The sequence below is a fragment of the Trichomycterus rosablanca genome, chromosome 18 (genome assembly GCF_030014385.1).
Source record: "Trichomycterus rosablanca isolate fTriRos1 chromosome 18, fTriRos1.hap1, whole genome shotgun sequence".
Classification (NCBI taxonomy): Eukaryota; Metazoa; Chordata; class Actinopteri; order Siluriformes; family Trichomycteridae; genus Trichomycterus; species Trichomycterus rosablanca.
The window spans coordinates 4,188,508-4,210,753 of NC_086005.1; the positions used below are offsets into that span (position 1 = coordinate 4,188,508).

Genomic DNA, 22,246 nt, shown 5'->3' on the forward strand with positions numbered 1-22,246 from the left:
TCAATGAGCCTTGGCCGCCCATGACCCTGTCGCCGGTTTACCACTGTTTTTTCCTTGGGCCACTTTTGATAGATACTGACCACTGCAGACCGGGAACACCCCACAAGAGCTGCAGTTTTGGAGATGCACTGACCCAGTCGTCTAGCCATCACAATTTGGTCCTTGTCAAACTCGCTTACACATCAACCTTGAGGATAAAATGTTCACTTGCTGCCTAATATATCCCACCTACTAACAGGTGCCGTGATGAAGAGAGAATCATTGTTATTCACTTCACCTGTCAGTGGTCATAATGTTATGCCTGGTCTGTGTATATGTAGTATGTAATGTAAAGTCAAATGCAGAGGATATATACAAATACAAGTAAAAATATGTTCAGTTATTTTATTTTGATTGGATTATTTTAGTTGTTTATGTATAATTAACTAAAGAACAGTGAGTTCCGAGCCTAACTTAGAAACACTAAGCATAAGGCAGAAAAACACTTGCATCAGTTTATTGCAGGGCATCACACAGTTACTCTCTTATTTACATGAAGAGGGGAAATTGGAGAAACCAGCTGGATCGTACCTGAATCACCGAAGCTGTGTGGCTCCAGCTACACCGCTGTGTCATTTATAGATTGGTGACAAATTAAAATGAAAAGCTGAAATAAATAAGTTGAGAAGCACGAGGAGTGCAGATGGCATTTAAAAAAAAAAGACCAAGCAGGCAGCGTTGACCTCAATTTTGGATTACAACAGCAGGATGAAATGATTTAAGTGACTCATTATTGGAGCACAGATGGCACACGCTTCCATAGCAAGCCAAAGGAACATTTTGGAAACTGTGTTCAAAAGCAGCTTGTGTCAGTGTGACGGTTCAATTGTGATATGCAAGAACAACAGAAAATCAACAGTTACATTCTGTTATTGACTGCATAAGTGGAATATGTAATATGCATATCATCCACTAGGGGCGCTGCTGTCTCTGTTGTTCAAAACAAACTATTTTAAATCTCATTAAAAACAAACAAACATTTGCATAAAATATACATATTTAAAAACCAACCATGAGAAGATTTTATGCAAATGCATTTTTGACGTCACCTGACGTAACCAGAAGTCAGACTCAAACCGAGGTCCTCAAGACTCCACCAGCTGTGCCACCATACTGCCAAGTTAAGATTTACATGTATTATGTATTTTATTTATTTCTAAATGTATTTCATAATACATTTCTATTTCTGTATCAAAGTTATTTTGAAGCCATTGCTTCATTTTTGTTTAAACCCTTGATTATTGACAGCTCCTCACCATTTTTCCACAAAATGAGTGCATGTGTGGCTTATACCAAGAGAACAGTACAGTTCTGAATACTTGACCCTCAGACTAATAGGGTTTGGCTAACATGGTTTGATTGTAAATTATCCATAAGAGTAGGTTCAGTACAGATAATTACAAAAGTTATTCTGAATAATAACCCAATTAATAAGGTCCTATCCTTTTTAGGATGAGAATGTCCCCAACCACAAGTCATGAGGGCTTCATAAATGATTTAATAAATAAAAAATAATGCAAATGGCATGTGGTGTTCTATTTCTCCAGTAGAGTTTCTTGTACTGAGACTTTTATGCTGTTCTAGTGGTTTGTGGTGGCTTCAGACCATTTATATGAAGTGGTGAATGGATAGGCATTTACATATAATACAGAGAATCACAGGTGCAATAATAATATTACACTCTCAGATATTGCAATAAAATGTTTTAAAAATTACAGTTGTGAAATTATAGTTATAGAATTACAAACTATAAATTTGTACATTTGTAATTCTATAAATATAATGGCCGTCACGGTGGCTCAGTAGGGTACCGCTGTTGCCTCTCTTTTTATCTTATCTTTTCCAACCTAACACACGCCAAAACCTCTCTAACCCAAAGATCATATGTACGTGGGAGACTATGTTTCCACTTAAGCAGGATGGTACATCTGGCTAACAACGTGGTAAAAGCAAGAACCTTTTGCGAGGCGACAGATATTGATGCCCCGGGTGGACACCAGAAAGCGCTCTTAAAGGATTAGGATCAATATCCAGGTTAAGTGTCGAAAATTTGAAGCCAGAACTCTACCAATCATGATGTTAAAATCCTAATAAATAAATTAATCTACATACATAATAAAACTGAGTGTTGCAGAATTGCAAATACAAGTTTTAAAATGACAGTAACTCTATTTATTACTGTAATTGCAGTAATAAATCACATGCATGACAGCTGTATTATTACATTTATAGTTATTTAATTGATTTGCAAACATAGCAATTGAATTACAGTTCTATAATTAAATAACAGTAAAAGAAATGTAGTTACAGTATCATTATAAATGTATATAATTTCATTTACATATAATTTTCTAAAATTTGAGTTACCTTTACTTTTTTATCCTTTCTTAGCACTTAAAATCTTTCATTTTTCATGTTGTACCGTAGAGTTAAATGTTCATTGTTAGTTTTAATGCTTACATTAACTAAACAAACAGTTTTAATGCTTTACCACATTATAGGGTTTGTTTTCTTATTGAACGGTGATCCACTGTCATTTGTTCCCTCTCTTTTTTGTGGTAAGACTGGGTTGAGTAAGAGCTGCCGGTCACCTGAGACCTGTGCCGGTGGAGCCTATCACCATGCCATTCTTCCTGTTTATAGAGCTGAGGTGGCACTGCAGGTCGAGAGAGTCTGAGGACTGACTGAGCCACCTGTACCTAGCTGAGATCTGTCCTGACAGGTAAGGGTCTGTCTTTTCTCATCATTGCTAGCTAGAATAGTTCTTTATGTGTCACATTTGTTCATAATGTTATTGTGATAATGCATGTACAGCTACACTAAGCTCTCGCCTTTATAAATCATTCATGCAGACTTAATCTGGAGGAGGAAGCTGTGTGTTCTCATTCCTGCTCTTTAATGGTGTGATATATGAGAAACTCGGCGCCTCTGTGTTGTTATAAGAGCTAAACGCTGTGAAATGTGGCTCTGAGTTACAATGTTCTGTGTCACAACAGGAAAGCAACCTAACCCGAGGCTCTGCGTCTGAAATATAAAAAGCTCAGAGTAAAACTTTCAGCAGCATGAAAATCAGGTAATTTGTTTATATCCTGCAGTACTTACAAACTGAAGGCTTGCAGTCTTGTTTGCATGTGTGTATTTATATTGACATGTATTTGCATTTAAGTGTTATCTCTCTGTGATGGGACTTGTATGAATGTATTTCTTTCTTTCTTTTTCTATACGTGTAGTTCTTTATTCAAATAGCAATTTGGATACATCTAGAAATGTGCTAGAAAAACAAGACTTCTCAGTGATGATATGACCCACACAGTACTCATTTATGTAATTTTTCACAACCACTTGCAGAATATTAGAACTGCTTATAATTATTACCTATTTACAAAACATTTTTAAAAAGCTACTAGACCAAATGTGGATCAAAATGATTTGACAAGATAGAGTTAAAAGTTACGAGTGGCCCAGCAGTGCAACTGGTAAAGAGGGTACCACACACAAGCTCATATATACAATATACACTATACTGGGGGGAAATTTTTGGTATTTAGCAGACACTTTTATCCAAAGCAACTTACAATTGTGAGCAATTGAGGGTTAAGGGCCTTGCTCAGGGGCCTAACAGTGGTAACTTGGCGGTGGTGGGGTGTGAACCGGCAACCTTTTGATTACTAGTCAAGTACCTTAACCACTGAGCTATCACTGCCCTATGCTTAAAAAGCTCTTTGATATACTGATGTACAATGTATAAATACACATATTCCACCCACTAGCTTCCACCCACTTCCATCAATGTTCCCATCAGCTGTTAATATAGCAGAAATGGCAGGAAACAATTTGTCGTCCGCACCCCCCTTCTTTACTCTGGGCTAGGCCCTCGTCTTGGATTACCTTTTGTGAAGAATTTCACTCGTTCTCTTTGTGCCTTTCTGAGTTTCTTTTATGTGCAGAGGCTCCTGAGAGCACTGAAAAATTGAATATCCAAACTGGGTCAAAAAATAGTGAAAAAAACAATTATTTATTTATTTTATTATGTGTTTTACATCAGTTTGCTTTGTGTACTATCATGTTTTATTTATTTATTTTAAACCATTTAAAATTATTCAGTATCAGAAATTAGAGAGGATGATGATACTCATCAATAATAATGATTTATTAATAACATGGCTGAGTGTGGTACAACATAATGTGCGATGTTTTGTGATTAATTGGGTTCTGCTTTGCATCCAGTGTTTTCCTAAGGGTGCCAGACACACCAGACCCTGACCAAAATAAAGCTGTTAATACAAATAAATAAATGATCAGTTCTATGTGGTAATCATGGTAAAATGAAGTGACACAGCTAGCAAAGAGATAAATTTTATATTCTGTCCATCCTCTTCCTCCACTCAGTGAATGTGACTCTTGATTTAGAATTATACTAAAATTCTTACACGAGTCAAATTGATTTTAATTTACATTGTGTGTTTTGTTATTAATCTTCATCTTTAATTTATTTTATTTATTTTATCTCAGATATTATAAAACAGTCGGCGTTTGTTCAGTACGAATGTCTCCTTGGTGCTGTTTTGCTGTATTATGTGCAGCAACATTAAACCTCACTGCAGGTACGTTCTCTCTGTCAGTTTCTGTACTACTGTATATGTTTGTGCTAAAAGATGTACTGGAATGCATAGAGTTTTACACACACACGTGAGTGAGTGAATGAGTGGGTGAGTGTATGAGTGAGTGAGTAAGTTAGTGGGTGAGTAAGGTTGTGAATGTGTGAGTGAGTAAGTGAGTGAGTTAGTGGGTGAGTAAGGTTGTGAATGTGTGAGTGAGTGAGTAAGCGAATAACTGAGTGAGTGGGTAAGTTTGTGAATGTGTGAGTGGATGAATGAGTGAGTAAGTTGGGTAAATAAGTGCATGAGTAAGTTAGTAATGTTGTTAATAAGTAAGTTAGTGATTTTAGGAATAAGTGATTGAGTGAGTGAGTGAGTTGGTGGGTGAGTTTGTGAATGTCAGTGAATGTGTCAGTGAGTGAGTGAGTGAGTGAGTGAGCAAAGAACCGAGTGAGTGGGTGAGTTTGTGAATGTATAAGTGAGTGAGTGAGTTAATGGGTGAGTTAATGGGTAAGTGAATGTGTAAGTGAGTGAGTTAATGGGTGAGTGAATTTTTAAATGTGTGAGTGAGTGGGTTGGGTAAGGGAGTGCATGAGTGAGTGAGTAAGTAAGTGACTTAGTGGGTGAGTGAGTGACTTAGTGGGTAAGAGTAAGTGAGTGAGTAAGTAAGTAAGTGACAGTGGGTGGGTGAGTGAGTAACTTAGTGGGTGAGAGAAAGTGAATGAGTAAGTGACTTAGTGGGTGAGTGAGTGAGTGAGCGAGTGAGCAAATAACCAAGTGAGTGGGTGGATTTGTGAATGTGTGTGAGTGAATGTGTGAGTAAAGATCTAATGGACCTTGTAATGGACTGACACCCTGCCTGAGGTGTATTCCTGGTACTCAAGCAATTGCAATGATCTTAGATATTTAAAGTACCCTATTCCACCCACAAAAAATTACCCAGAATGCTATGGGGCTGTACATAATTCACATGTATAACATGTTTATGATCCCTGCTCTGAGATGCTCAGTATTCTCACATTTATATCAGGCTATCACATGAACCCTGTCATTGAGTACAGATGTGACCTCGGCGATGAGGCTGACCTCCACCGGACTTCAAAGCTTACAGCTGGCGCAGGGAGAAAAAGCAATTTTGGGCTGCACCTACATGCCAGATCCTGCTGACGTAGGAGACCTGGACATAGAGTGGACGCTGATCAGTCCTGACACGACACAGAAGGATCAGCTGGTAGGTTCAGCCAAAACCCGTTAAGCTTGAGTGCATTTAAGGAGGTGCCACCCCAGCCACTATTTGCATAGACACTTGAACTCAGTGACACTGAAACAACGCACCACTTTTAAAAGAAATGTGGGTATTTTGTTTTGCGCAGGAAGTAAACAGGTCCAAAAACTTATACATTTGTCTAAAACAGCACAGTTTTGCTCACGTTCCATTTCACTGGTACATACCGCACATTCATAGTGCTAACTGACATTAAAAATAGTAAAGGGTGACTTTTATTTTGTTGATTTTCTTAATTATGCTTATTTTTTTAATTGAACTTGATTTTGTATTTTTAAATCACTGTCCTGCTACGTAACTCAAATACACCTCAGCATCAGCTCACGGACAGATAGCCTTATGTGCAGTAGAAGATGAATTCAATGTGGAATTTATTTCCTCAAAAACTTTGTTACTCAGGTCTAATTCAGCAAAATACCCTCACACCATTATGCTACCACCACCATGTTTCACTGATGGTATAATGGATGGTTGTTAATCCTTATTTTCCCACCTTGAAATGTCTCTTTAAATAACAGCGTCTGTCAACTGCGTACACATTTTTATCTGTAACTAATTCACAAATGACTTGAATACACAAAATCTGTGTTTTTCTTTGTGTGGCAGATGATTTCATTCTCAGGTGGAATTAAATATTTTCATGCTGGCCAAGAGTTGTTGAAAGGAGTGGATTTTTTGGCGGCCGACCCCTCTTTCGGTGACGCGTCTCTCTCGATTGAGTCGCTCACATCTGCCCATGCTGGAACATACCAGTGCAAAGTGAAGAAATCTCCTGGAGTGGACATGCTCCGGATTTCCCTGGTGGTTATGGGTAATGTTGTGTTTTGTATTCATGAATTGTTTTCCTGTAAAAAATGTTGATACGAAAATGCAAGTCGCCATCCAGCGGGCATAATTGGCAGTGCCTGCAGCAGACTGTAATTGGCTACCTTGTCTGCTAGGGAGGGATGACTGGACTATGTGAGTGGGGTCTTCAAACGCTGTGTAAGGACCCTGATTGGCAGAAAGAGGCGCCTGTGCAGAAGCATGGGTGAAAATTCATAAATAAATAGAAAAAAAATGTGATAGTGATGTGATAGTGATATTGCACATGCCCAATGTGTGAGTGTGTATGTGTGAGTGTATGTTAAGTTCAGCATAAACATATTGTGGAACTGAACACTATAGCTTAGTGCTGAGTCCTCTGACTTCTTAACACTCCATTCCAGCATCTATCTATCTATCTATCTATCTATCTATCTATCTATCTATCTATCTATCTATCTATCTATCTATCTATCTATCTGTCTGTCTGTCTGTCTGTCTATCTATCTATCTATCTATCTATCTATCTATCTATCTATCTATCTATCTATCTATCTATCTATCTATCTATCTATCTACATCTATCAGTGGTGGCTGCTGGTCTTTCAAAGAGGGGAAGCTCATTGTCGGCCAGTGATTAAGTGATGGTGTAGATCTCAAAATAGCTGTCAATCAAGACAGGATTCACCCTTTCGACTGATCCTCCAATCATCTTGCAGAAGCTCCGCGTCCAGACCCGCCCACAGCTCTATTCACCCCCAGAGACGCTCAGCGTCCAGGGGTGGGACAAAATCGTGGCATTTATCCAATGACCGGCGAGTTTCGAAGCAATGAAAAAAAACCTCCCATGCAGTCCCGCTGAAGTGAAGAGACGCTCAGCTTCTGCGGGTAAATGCACTGATGCTGCAGGAATGTATGAGAAGTTCAAGTCAGTCGATATGTGATAAGTAGCTGATTCTGAACGAACTCGTTTTCAAGATGAACGTGTTCTAACGCATTTGTAGTCAATGAAATGTTAACACAACTGTACATATTTGACCATTTAATTTTTTACATTTTAGGGGAAGCTGAGCTTCCCTTGCAGTCTTAGAGAAATCGCCACTGCTATCTATCTATCTACAAGTTATCTGCGAGAGTACAGGGTCTCACAAAAATAGTTTGGGGATGAGATTAAATTGCCCATCACAACTCAATTTTATTAGGTTTTTAACGTCATGTTTTACACACTTTGGTTACATTCATGACAGAACAGGTTGTTGCTGGTTACACAAGATTCATCAGTTCACAAGTTCAAGGCAAACACAGTCATGGTCATGGGCAATTTTGTATCTCCACTTAACCTCACTTGCACGCCTTTGGACTGTGGGAGGAAACCGGAGCTCCCGGAGGAAACCCACACAGATGCAGGGCATCACAACTCAAATTCAGGATATTTGTGGGAATTTAGGGTCTGACAAGGTATTTTGGGGATGGGGTTAAATCTCCATTATAACCCAAATACGGATTATTCGTGAGAATACTGGGTTTCATGAATAGAAGGTCTGAGTATGGGGTTAAATCCCTCAAAATAACACATACAGGAAACAGTATTTATTTCTGAGACAGTTTGATAAGCCTAAAATCCCAAGGCGTCAGTGACTTCCATTCATCTAATTTCAATCAAGCATTTCTTTATTATTGTTATTTTATTTGAATTGTTGTATCTGTTGTATCATGTTCTGCCCTGTAAAGCTGCCCTTTCTGCAGCTGTATGAAAACAACTTTATAAATAAAGATTACTATTATATTGTTATTATCTATAAAAACATCACCTGCTGTTTGTTGGCTGTTACACAACCATGCAGTGCAGCCACCAGACCGGATCATTTTCACCAGATGGCTACCATAATCATTACAGATCCCCCATTGTACTTTATTTGCCAGCAGACATTTAAAAAGATCCCTCGGCCTCCTCTAAACATACAAACATGAATCTGTTGAGATGTGCAGTAATGTGTGAGTGGAAATTGACTCATCAGTTTGATTTACTTGTTTATGTTACTCAGGGGTCCAAGTTGGTGCTCTCTACACCAAGTTAATCAGCTTTCAATACAGAATGTTGCTTTATGGCGGCCCTGCCACTGGTTTTAAATGTGTGCAGCTCACAGTGAACAGATTTTGGTTGTTTTTATTTCTGTTGTTATTTTGGGATTGTACTTTTGAGACATTTAGCCATTGTTGATCACTGTTTTAATGTTTTCAACCATTTTTTAGCCTCTTATTTGTTTGTTTGTTTATTAGGATTTTAACGTCATGTTTTACACTTTGGTTACATTCATGACAGGAACGGTAGTTACTCATTACACAAGATTCATCAGTTCACAAGGTTATATTGAACACAGTCATGGACAATTTTGTATCTCCAATTCACCTCACTTGTACATCTTTGGACTGTGGGACGAAACTGGAGCTCCCGGAGGAAACGGGGAGAACATGCAAACTCCACACAGAAACGACCCGGACCGCCCCACCCGGGGATTGAACCCAGGACCTTCTTGCTGTGAGGCGACAGTGCTACCCACTTAGCCACCGTGCCGCCCTTTTAGCCTCTTAAAAGCTTTGTTAGTTTCTTTATACTGCTTTAAAAAGTCAAATCTTTTGCCAGACCTAAATGTCTGAGCTCAAATATAGCTGAGACATGCTGTTCATTTTAATTAACCCAACAACACGTAAAAATAAAATTGTAGCTAATTTCATAAACAGTATTTAAGTTATCTTTTTATGTCCGCAGATTAGGGTCAGGCATTTCTAAAGCAGGTTAATTGTAAGGGCCTTATTTAAGGGACCAAAAATGTCACTATGCTGTGATAGAAGAACCTATAGTACCCACATAAGACAACAAACCTTGGTACTACTTGACTTGCAATTTGCACATGGTACTGTTTTTATTCTGATCCTTGTTTTGTATAAATCCTGGAGGGTGGGCAAAGGAGCACTGATGATTTTTGCCGCTCTATCCACCACTCTTTGCAATCAATCAAATCAATCAATATTTTTTTGTGTTACAGAAAAACCATCAAGACCAAAATGTTGGTTGGAAGGAGACGAGGCCGTAGGAAAACCTGTATCTTTACACTGCAGGTCCGATCAGGGATCCCCACCCATCCAGTACGTGTGGAGGAGAGAAAGCGGGGGTCCGATTCCTCCCGCCGTAACCCAGAGTGAGTACAGTCTGATTTCACACTCCTGTAGCTTTACAACTTGGAAAGCAGCTTAATGTTGTGTGAATTTTTTATAAGCTCGATGTTTTTTTTCCTGAAACCTCGCCCGAGCAGTGACCTCTATAGAAAATTCTGAAATGGTGCGGGAGGAAGTGAAGGTCCAGCTCTAGGTTTTCTAAAATAAATGAAGCACAAATGTGTCTGTAAGGGAGAAACAAGGATGGTTTTGATTTCTGTATCAGGTACTAAAATATGATTTCAGCACTGAAGGTTTTAAACATTTATGGTGAACCAGCCTAAACCGGTAAACCGGCATTTAAATATCAAGTATAGGCCGCTCAGGTGGCACAGCTGTAAAATACGCTAGCACACCAGAGCTGGGATTTCAAATACATTGTATCGAATCTCAACTCTGCCATCCGGCTGGGCTGGGTGGCTATACGAACAACATTTGGCTGTTGTTCGTCCAGGGAGGGAGCCAGATAGGGACTCCTCATAACTGATGCAATTACGACCTCTACTGGCTGATTGATAGTGTCTGCACAGAGTAGAGGAATAATGCTGATCAGGGTGTGGCTCTCCGTGCACGAGGCTGATTTTCATGAGAACTTGCCTTGTGCAGGTGAAAAGATGCAGTCAGGTACTGCTCACGTGTCGGGGGGGACGTGTGTCAGTTCGCTCTCCTCAATCAGAGGCGGGGGTCAGCACCAGTAGAGAGGAGGCATAACTCAATCAGGTAAAAATTGGATGCGCTAAAAATGGGAGAGATATATAAAATTATCTCCAGATTGCCTTCATTCGGTGGCTAAGGTGGTAGCACTGTCGCCTCACAGCAAGAAGGTCCTGGATTCGATCCCCAAGTGGGGCGGTCCGGGTCCTTTCTGTGTGGAGTTTGCATGTTCTCCCCGTGTCTGCGTAGTTTTCTCCAGGGGCTCCGGTTTCCTCCCACAGTCCAAAGACATGCAATTGAGGTGAATTGGAGACACTGAATTGTCCATGACTGTGTTTAACATTAAACTTGAACTGATGAATCTTGTGTAATGAGTAATTTTCTGTCATGAATGTAACCAAAGTGTAAAACATGGCGTTAAAATCCTAATAAATAAATAAACAACTCATCTCATCTGTGACTAAATAATTCAAACACAGGCTTCACTCTCACAGCTGAAGCACAATCATTAACTCTGAGGTAATTATTACATTTAGAAAAATCAGGACTGACCGGCTGTCCTAAATTCCAGACTGTTTCCTTTTTCCAGAGCTGAGCTGTTTATTCAATAATTACATGATAATGCAAAAGAGAGAAACAAGTAGTGCAGCATTTGTTAAACATGATCTGTTTTACCTTTAACCATGTAATAAGAAAAAATACCATTTTTATGTTTATTTTTTGCTGTGACTTTTTGCAAATCTGTTTCCTTGACCAGGATAAACTGGTTGATGAACATGAAATATTCATGAATTTTATATACTGTATATATAACCATATATAAAATGTTGCTACTATACTGTTTTATATGTATAATTTACTATTTAAACAAGAGAGTAGATTCTCTCAAACTAGAACTGATATATATGGAATGAAAACCGATATATATATAAAATGAAACTGATATATATATATACTGTACACAGTACTATATACAGTATACTGTATATACTGTGTGTATATACAGTGTATCACAAAAGTCAGTACACCCCTCACATTTCTGCAGATATTTAAGTATATCTTTTCATGGGACAACACTGACAAAATGACACTTTGACACAATGAAAAGTAGTCTGTGTGCAGCTTATATAACAGTGTAAATTTATTCTTCCCTCAAAATAACTCAATATACAGCCATTAATGTCTAAACCACCGGCAACAAAAGTGAGTACACCCCTTAGTGAAAGTTCCTGAAGTGTCAATATTTTGTGTGGCCACCATTATTTCCCAGAACTGCCTTAACTCTCCTGGGCATGGAGTTTACCAGAGCTTCACAGGTTGCCACTGGAATGCTTTTCCACTCCTCCATGACGACATCACGGAGCTGGCGGATATTCGAGACTTTGCGCTCCTCCACCTTCCGCTTGAGGATGCCCCAAAGATGTTCTATTGGGTTTAGGTCTGGAGACATGCTTGGCCAGTCCATCACCTTTACCCTCAGCCTCTTCAATAAAGCAGTGGTCGTCTTAGAGGTGTGTTTGGGGTCATTATCATGCTGGAACACTGCCATGGGACCCAGTTTCCAGAGGGAGGGGATCATGCTCTGCTTCAGTATTTCACAGTACATATTGGAGTTCATGTGTCCCTCAATGAAATGTAACTCCCCAACACCTGCTGCACTCATGCAGCCCCAGACCATGGCATTCCCACCACCATGCTTGACTGTAGGCATGACACACTTATCTTTGTACTCCTCACCTGATTGCCGCCACACATGCTTGAGACCATCTGAACCAAACAAATTAATCTTGGTCTCATCAGACCATAGGACATGGTTCCAGTAATCCATGTCCTTTGTTGACATGTCTTCAGCAAACTGTTTGTGGGCTTTCTTGTGTAGAGACTTCAGAAGAGGCTTCCTTCTGGGGTGACAGCCATGCAGACCAATTTGATGTAGTGTGCAGCGTATGGTCTGAGCACTGACAGGCTGACCCCCCACCTTTTCAATCTCTGCAGCAATGCTGACAGCACTCCTGCGCCTATCTTTCAAAGAGAGCAGTTGGATGTGACGCTGAGCACGTGCACTCAGCTTCTTTGGACGACCAACGCGAGGTCTGTTCTGAGTGGACCCTGCTCTTTTAAAACGCTGGATGATCTTGGCCACTGTGCTGCAGCTCAGTTTCAGGGTGTTGGCAATCTTATTGTAGCCTTGGCTATCTTCATGTAGCGCAACAATTCGTCTTTTAAGATCCTCAGAGAGTTCTTTGCCATGAGGTGCCATGTTGGAACTTTCAGTGACCAGTATGAGAGAGTGTGAGAGCTGTACTACTAAATTGAACACACCTGCTCCCTATGCACACCTGAGACCTAGTAACACTAACAAATCACATGACATTTTGGAGGGAAAATGACAAGCAGTGCTCAATTTGGACATTTAGGGGTGTAGTCTCTTAGGGGTGTACTCACTTTTGTTGCCGGTGGTTTAGACATTAATGGCTGTATATTGAGTTATTTTGAGGGAAGAATAAATTTACACTGTTATATAAGCTGCACACAGACTACTTTTCATTGTGTCAAAGTGTCATTTTGTCAGTGTTGTCCCATGAAAAGATATACTTAAATATCTGCAGAAATGTGAGGGGTGTACTCACTTTTGTGATACACTGTATATATATATATATAATAAAAACAGATATAAATGGAATGAAAACTAATATATATATATATATATTAAGACTCACTATATATGGAATGAATACTGATATATCCAGTTTCATTTTATATATATGTCAGTTTTTATTATATATATATATATATATATATCGAGTTTCATTTCATATATATCAGTTTTTGCTATATATTTCCTGTTTGGCTTGCCATAATATGTATATACACATACCTAAAACTATATGGTTTCTTAAAAAACTTTGATTTACAAACCCTATGAAAACAATTCCCTAAAAAATTTCCTTACAGATTCAGTGCAGCACTGGTGCATACCAGAGCATGTGGGAGTCAAACAGCACCATAATACCACTTCAATTCTGTGATCAGTTTAATGGTTCAGGAGTTGTAGAAAACCAAATGCTAATGAAGCAGCAGTCAGACTAAGCATGAATAAAATTTGCCTGAGAAAAAGGGCAATGCATTTACATCAAAATAACAAAGAGAAAGAAATTCACTCACTTCTAGTAAAGTAATTCTGTAGTTGGTTTTTATAAACATTGATTAAGACAGACTAGAATATATTTAGACTAGACTTTCTTAAATAATGATAATAACGAAAGGTAGTAAAAGGTAAAATTAGCATGTCTAGTTTTGGGTTGTTTTTTTATTCCAGGCTTCAGGTTACAGTTTTTGGCCAAATAATCCGCTTCCTGAGGTAAACAGGTTTTATATGTGTTTGTTCTCATTGTTTCATTTCATGAAAATAAAGATGCAGTTGTTCAGTAATTGTATAAATAATCCTCCTTTTTAATCCCAGTTGTTCTGTAAGAAACCCTCTTTGCTTTGCAGCCAGGCAATAAAGAAAACTCCAAACATGTGAACATTTAAACCTGAGCCAATAAAACACATAAAACAGCTGGCTGTGCGGCGCTTGTTCTTCAATGCCAGAGCCAAAAAATAATAAAAGAACTAATAATAAATAGTTACAGGCCATAAGTCTTTTTGCTCCACTTTTTTATACAGTACATCAGACTATGTCATATCCAAAATGTGCTTAACCCATCAAAAAGAACATCAATAAAATCTGAAATATGTGCAGCTGCTTTAGTCAGTAACTGAGTTTCAAACACAAATGCTGAGCTCAAAAATAAATACATTTATAATTAAGCTACTGTACCAGTTGTCAGGCATGTGTTGAGCTTTTGTGAAACATTTTAACATAGTAGATGCAGCTAATTGGAAATTAGCAGTAATAAAACTTAATTTGTTTTAATTGGGAGGAAAATATGTAAATGACGAAGCATTAATAAGTATTAATAACCTTACTTTTATGTATTGTTTGTCTCAGACCCGTTCCTGGGGGAACTCATCATCACCAATCACTCTGTGGAATTGGCTGGTATCTACGCGTGTGAGGTATCTAACCCTGTTGGGAAGGAGCTCTGTCGACTCAACCTGCAAGCCATAAAACGTAAGTGACATTTAACCTGAGAAGCCTGGTTTTAGATTCTCTGTCCACAGTGAAACGTGAAAACGATCTAACACTTCCAGGGTATGTGCAGGTATCTGAGCCACACTTGTTTTTGATGCTGCGCTTAAGTAGAGACAAACGAATTCCAAATAATTCACTGCATTGCACTACATAGGGTACAACATAACGGTTTATACATACTAGTGCGCTATAGGGCTGATATCAAGTCATTAAAGATTCGTCCCTTCGTTAAAGTATATTAGCTACTGTATAGCACTAAAGAGTATCAGTGCTTTGTTCTGTAGGACTGTGGTCCCTAACCACCGGGCCGTGGACGACCGGTACCGGTCCGTGGGTCATTTTTTACCGAGCCGCACAGAAAGAATAAATAATTAGAGATCTCTACAAGAGCAATTAAATTTCCAATACTCTTCGGGTGTTATTGTCCCCAATCACCACTAGGTGGGAGCAGCGTCTCGTTGCAGTAACAAGTAACTCTATAGTATCATCAATACCCATGTCAGTCTCTAATGCTGTACAGCACAACCCAGCACATCATAAAATATGATATAAATCTAAATCTACTCTAAAACAGTTCAGTATGAAACATGCAAAGTACCAGCAGTCACACTCATATGGTTATTATCACATCCATATATCATACAGCAATTAATAACATAGTAACATAGCAATGAATAACAATCATATATCACCTCAAAATAAATTTATTCATATTACAATGGGGCATTACTAATGTCACTTATCTTTAACCAGTACAATTACTAATATGTTTACTAAAACTCACACAAACACAATGAAAGGAAATGAAAACAACATGAAAGCAATTTTAGAAGACAGAATAAATAACCCAGATCCCACCTAATCATATAACAACGTCTCTTCTTTTAATACGCGTGACTTAAATGTTCACCATGCTGGTTTATTCCAACTAAATACTTACTCAGTAGATTCATCTACTATTGAGGGCAGATCAGATCAGAAACACAAAGCAAAACGGAAAATAAAAGAGTGTTTGAATGTATCCATGTTAGAAGAACTGAGCCTGAGGTTGTTGGCTTACTGTGCTGCCATGATGTTAAAACTGAGTGTTTTGTCCTCATTAAAACTCTCTGACTGTGTGTGTGTGTGTGTAGCTCCTAACAGAGCTGGTGTGATAGCTGGCACTGTCTCTGGATGCCTGCTGCTTATTGGAATCATCCTCATTATCCTCTGGCTCCTGTTTTTCCGGTTCAAAAGGAGGCATAAAAGCTTTGAGAAAGAATTCTCCAACGAAATCAGGTAGTGCAAAATTGCACACAATTTTTGTTTGTACATCTACAAAATCCATTTCCTGGTAAAGTCGGGACATTTTATATAGTGTTTTAAAAACAAGAATCAGTGACTTGTTTTCTTGAACTTTTAACAAAAGACAAAAGAAACTCTCAGAAGCACAGCTGAAAAATACGCTAGTCCTGGGTGCCCAGGTGGGGCAGCGGGATATTCCACTAGCGCACCAGCTCTGAGATTCTGAACTCCCGAGTTCGAACCTCAGCTCTGCTACCGGTCGGCTGGGTGCCCTCTAGCGGGCATAATTGGCCGTGCCTGCAGCAGACACAATTAGCCATTTAAAGTCTGCCGGGAGGGTTAAAGCCCGGACTAATATGGGTGGGGTCTTCGACGCTGTGTAAGGACCTTGGTTAGTAGCCCGAGACGCCTGTACAGGAAGTAGAGGAGCGCGGGGATTAGTGCATTGTTCTCTGCGTGCGAATACTAGCTTCATGTGCGAATTCACCGAACATGTGGGCGAATAAGAACGCGTCAGAGGGAGCATGAGGCAGGTGAATATACCCTCCTCGGACATGACAGGAGTCTTCAGCATTGGAAGACAAACTGACTACGCTAAATTGGGAGAAAAATGGGTAAAATGCATAAACAAAATAGCAAAAAACAAAAGAGAGAAAAATACGCTGGTCCACCAGTCTTGAGATCTTGAGCTCTCGAGTTTGAATCTCCACTCTGCTACCAGCCGGCCACGTGCCTACACAGACACACAATTGGCTGTGTGTCTGTAAGGGGCGGGACAATGGCTGAACATGGTTTTCTAATAACTGCTGCAATTGCGGCCTCTGCTGGCTGATCAATGGCACCTGCACAGTAAGACGGGGGATAATGGAGAGCAGTGTGTGACTCTTCATGCGCAATACGGATCTCCATATGAACCTCCCACGGTACTGCACATGTGCGAAACGGAGTGAAGGTTAAATTCAATCGGATTATTGGATGTGACTAGACTGGGAGATAATTGAAAAGGAACTGACAAATGTACAAACATGTTTGGCTGACCAGTTTGAATGTATACATTTGGAACAAATAACCTACTGCTAGTCTATAGGTGCAGGTCTTTAACTTCCACTCATAATGACAACATGCACTGGTCTTCAATAAACCTTCAAATCCCATTTAAAGACACGGTGGACTTTTTAATCCAGGTGCTGCTTTGCATCCATTCTCCAGGGTCACCACACACCACTTAGTTGTTAAACAAAACACTAATTTGCATTTTTTTTTTTGTTTATATTTTAACAATCCCTTCAGTTGTCTGTTAAATGGCATATTTCTTTCTAAAGTCTATGTTTTTAAAGCCCTCCCGCTTGATTACTGTCTGATTAACAGAGAGGACGTTCCAGCACCTGAGAGCCGGCCAACTAGCCGTGGTTCGAGCCGTCACTCCCGATTAGCCTACAGCCAGATGATCCAAACTCACGATTACCAGCCAGCGTTCAGCAGTCCAGGAAGCGCTGACACAAAGTACTCCAGCAAATACGGCGTTGTTGTGTAGCTCGCTCACGTGAAGTTCATATTACCTACTGATTATCCCTACCCACCATTCAGTGCTTATCTATACAGTTTACATACAGACAGGTCCAAAAAAATCAACTGAAAGAAAACCAACATATTGTGTTTTAGTGAGCTGAGAAACCACAGACCTCCGGATCAGCTTTCATGCATGTTGGCATCAATTGTACACGTCTCTGGATCTGTACTGGAGGGATGAAACATCATTTTCCCCTGGTGTTGTTGGTGTTTTGATGGTTGTGGTGGGGATGTCTAACACATCATGCAAACATCTCCCATAGGTGTTTAACTAGGTTGAAATCTAGTCTGTGGAGGCCATGGCCATCAAATTATTCAGGTTTCTGAGCCCCTGTGGATGGGGCTATTGTCATGTTGAAAAAAAACGCCCCTCTAGGAACAAATATCATATTGAACAAATAATCAGTCAAAATAGCTTTGTATTGATTTTAGTCTTTTATTCATGCCGTGGAGCAGTGTTTCTCAACCTTTTTTTAGTCACGGCACCCTTTAAAAGTATGCAAAATCTCAAGTCACCCCAGTCTAAAATGTATTAAAAAACGTACACTCTGCATCCCTCGGACTGCTAACACACACGCACACACACCATAAGGTGTCATTTAGGGAGGGAGGGGTAAACGTGACTTATTTTTAATGGGAAACCTGAGCCTGGGATGATGCACACAATCGCCCTATTCTGGCAGGGATGGATGAGAGGCAGACGCGGATCTCCTGGTCCAGAGCCCTCAGTCGCTCCCTGTACTTGTTTTTGATGTAAGTTACGCTCGAAAAGCTCAGTTCACGCCATGAACGAATCAGATTTAACATAATTAAATGAGTTTATAGTTTATTTCTCAATTATTTGTCATTATACTAAGAGCACTGCTTCTTTTCTGCATGTTCTCTCTGTAGCTTGGCAACGGCTCTCTCAACTCAAACTCAAAATAAGCTTTATTGGCATGACAAATAAGGACATTCGTATTGCCAAAGCAAGTTAGAGAGAAATAATAAAAAATAACAATAAGAAAGAACAAATATATACAAAACAGTTACATGTGCAAAAATATAAAATAGAATAAAATATTAATAAAAACAGTGCAAAATAATAACAATAAAAATTATAATATTTACATTATTGAGGTAGTAATAACGATCAGTTTGTGTGTGTGTGCGTCTCTCTCTCTCTTTGTGTGTGTGTGTGTGTGTGTGTTTTATATATTAATAATTTAAATATTAAATTATTAATATTTTATTCTATTTTATATTTTTTGCACATGTAACTGTTTTGTATATATTTGTTCTTTCTTATTGTTATTTTTATTATTTCTCTGTAACTTGCTTTGGAAATACGAATGTCTTTATTTGTCATGCCAATAAAGCTTCTTTTGAGTTTGAGTGTCTCTCTCTCTCTCTCGCGCTCTGTGTGTCTGTGTGTCTGTGTGTGTGTGTGTGTGTGTGTGTGTGTGTGTGTGTGTGTGTGTGTGTCGCTCGCTCGCTCTCCGCTCTCAGTTTTCAGATTAGAATTTCGACAATAAACAGCTCTTATTATGACTGATTAATTCCCTCTACTGATGGAAGCGGACTGGGTGAATTACAGCCGAACTGCGCAGAAATAAACATATATGTAGCGGCTCCCAGAAGCGCGACTCGGTTCCTTTTAAAGAGCCATTCAATAGAATCGGATCGTTCGAGAACGACACATCACTATCAGAATATTTTTGACGGTACCCCTGATGAAGCCAGACGGCACCCCAGGGTGCCGCGGCACCCCGGTTGAGAAAGGCTGCCGTGGAGGATGGAATTATGTTAACTGATTATATCTATCATATTTGTCCAATAATTTATTCAGGGTTTTCCTTTAATCACCCACTGTATGCTGTATATAAACAGGGTATATACTGTATGTATATACTGTGCCTTTTTTAATCGACTGTTATGCTTTTTTTTTTTTGTAAAGATATCCTAGCTTTCATTATTCTCTGATAACTCTAGAAAATAAATGTCTTTTTGTGTGTGGAGAGAATTTGTCTGCATCAATTTATCTCGAACACAAAAGCCATCCATTATAGACGAGTTAAAATGTTGACTAGCTTTCCATCCATCTATACCAGAGTTTGAACAAGATCAGTCAGAAAGTACCAGATGTTTGTCCTCTTTTTATTTCGTTTTCCGGCCTCCTATATCATCTTTTTAATAGAAAAAGAGTGCATCCATTGTTTTGATAGAAGAAATGTGCAAACATCTTTAATCCTGCTGAAGAGATGAATAGACAGATGGCTAACATGAATGGAAGGAAGTTAATTAAAAGAGTGGCATTATGTTGCATGCGTATTGTTTGTACTTCTATTATTCAGTATTGTACTGGAAGCATGCTCGCCCCATCACTCAATGGTTAATGGAATAAAACCCTAATCTGCCAAATAGTGGTCTAATTCAAGTGACGACCACTAAGAACACCTCCATATGTAATCATTTATTTATAATTTAATACTGGTGAGCTGGTCTATTAGATGATAATAGTTATATATAATATAATTAATAATAAAATATATAATAACATTCATTTTAATAAGCTGGTGGTGATTATAAACTAACATTTCTTGCCTACATTTAAAACACAAAACACTATGGTTTTTTAGTGAATTAATGTTTTAGTTAATCAGTAATTAATCTTTAATTTCCTTTGGAATCAATAAAGTATCTATCTATCTATCTATCTATCTCTAATTGTTCAATAGAGGCTAAAACACATAAAGAGCACAAAATATAATAATAATAAAGGTGTAAATTTACTCACTGATTACAGCAAAAAAATTCCTGAATTCTCATGTTTAAAATATCTGTTTATGTTTAGAACTGTGTTAATAAAATGACACCTTGGAGACAAACTCTTCAAAAGCATTTAACACATGTCTCAAGTATACAAAAACCATCTGGATGTTCCACAACAATGTTCTGAATAGATGAGGCAAAAAAAAAAATTACTGTTTGCCAAAAATGCCATTGCCAGGTTGGCACTGTCGGGCCCTTGAGCAAGGCCCTTAACCCTCAATTGCTTAGACAATATACTGTCACAGTACTGTGAGCTTTGGATAAAAAGCGTCTGCTAAATGATGAAGATGGGGATGAAGATATAAAGACATCTTGCCCCATCTTAACCCACCTGTAAAGCATAGTGGAGGGAGTATTGTGGTATGCAGGGAGAAGGACAAAACACATTTCAGAAACTTGTAACTAGAGAATGTCAGGATTTCTGTTTATGTGAAGAAGCTAAGTAGTAGAAGTTGAATTACCAGACAAAAACAATAACCCCAATAACATTATGGTTTGAAAAAAAGATAAATTATGTTTTGGAATCAAGGCAGACTAGATGCTATTTAGATGTTCTAAAAGAGAAAAGAATGTACAACCCCAAATCAGAAAAAGTTGGGACAGTATGGAAAATTTAAATAAAATAGAAATGCAGTGTTCCTTACATTTACTTTTATTTGATTTGATTGCAGACAGTTTGAACCGAGATATTAAATTTTTTTAAAAGACCATGTAAAACCACATGCTGCACACATTACAAAGGCATGGCTGTGGAAGAAGAGGGTCCGGGTACTGGACTGGCCTGCCTGCCTGCAGTCCTGACCTGTCCCCAGTAGACAACGACAGCGACAACACGACCCCATACTGTTGCACATCTTAAGACGTGTTTGCAGGAAGAATGGGACCAAATAAAACCTGAAACACTAAATCACTTGGTATCCACGGTGCCAAAACGTCTTTAAAATGTGGTGAAAGGGAACGGCAACATTACTAAGTGGTGAATGCTTTACTGTCCCAACTTCTTTTTGGAATGTGTCGCAGGCCTGAAATGCAGGAATGGATGTTTGTTAATAAATGAAATGAAGTTGACCAGACAAAACATTCTATTATTCATTTTCTTAACCGCTTATCCAATTAGGGTCGCGGGGGTGGGGAAGGGGGTGCTGGAGTCTATCCCAGCTTTTCAATGGGCGCAAGGCGCACAGTAACACCCTGGACGGGACGCCAGTCCATCACAGGGCAGACACACATACAAACACACTCACACACACCCATTCACTGTCTCCAGTTAGCCTGGCTGCATGTTTTTGGACTGTGGGAGGAAACTGGAGCTCCCGGAGGAAACCCACGCAGACACGGGGAGAACAATGCAAACTCGGCACAGAAAGGACCCGGACCTCCCCGCCTGGGGATCAAACCCATGACCTTCTAGCTGTGAGGCGACAGTGCTACCCACTAAGCCACTGTGCCCCAGACAAAACAGTAAAAAGTAAATGTAAGTCATTTTTTATTATTATTTGCATTTTCCATGCTGTCCCAACTTTTTCTGATTTGGGGTTGTATAATAAATTGCTAAATGTTCCAAAATTGTTCCTTACTGACATGATTACTGTAATAAGGAGCATGATAAGCCTGATAAGGAACGCCTACAAACATTACAAACAACCTACAAATGTAAATTATTGCTGCCAAAGTAAGTTTTGTTAATTAAATGCAATGATAAAAGTGTTCTTATGTATTTTTTTTTCTTTTAAACCTGAACTGTCAATGTTCATGCACAACAAATACAGCAGTTTGTGTGTTATGAGGCCAGATCATATAATTATGTTATTAGACCACATTCTATAAGTAATAAATCCATACATCAAG

The 22,246-nt window shown here is 39.0% G+C and overlaps 1 protein-coding gene across 1 annotated transcript; it reads left to right on the forward strand.

Moving 5' to 3' along the window:
- Nucleotides 1-5,586: 5,586 nt before the first annotated feature.
- Nucleotides 5,587-17,552, forward strand: vsig8a (V-set and immunoglobulin domain containing 8a). The gene is made up of 7 exons (XM_063014705.1): nucleotides 5,587-5,594; nucleotides 5,694-5,868; nucleotides 6,529-6,733; nucleotides 9,774-9,926; nucleotides 14,591-14,713; nucleotides 15,868-16,012; nucleotides 17,387-17,552. The coding sequence occupies exons 1-7, from the start codon at nucleotides 5,587-5,589 to the stop codon at nucleotides 17,550-17,552; spliced, it is 975 nt and encodes a 324-aa protein (XP_062870775.1).
- Nucleotides 17,553-22,246: the final 4,694 nt, after the last annotated feature.

Coding starts and splice junctions, on each gene's coding strand:
- vsig8a (XM_063014705.1), top strand. Junction 5,869..6,528: donor CGACACAGAAGGATCAGCTG/GTAGGTTCAGCC, acceptor TTTGTGTGGCAG/ATGATTTCATTCTCAGGTGG. Junction 6,734..9,773: donor GATTTCCCTGGTGGTTATGG/GTAATGTTGTGT, acceptor TTTGTGTTACAG/AAAAACCATCAAGACCAAAA.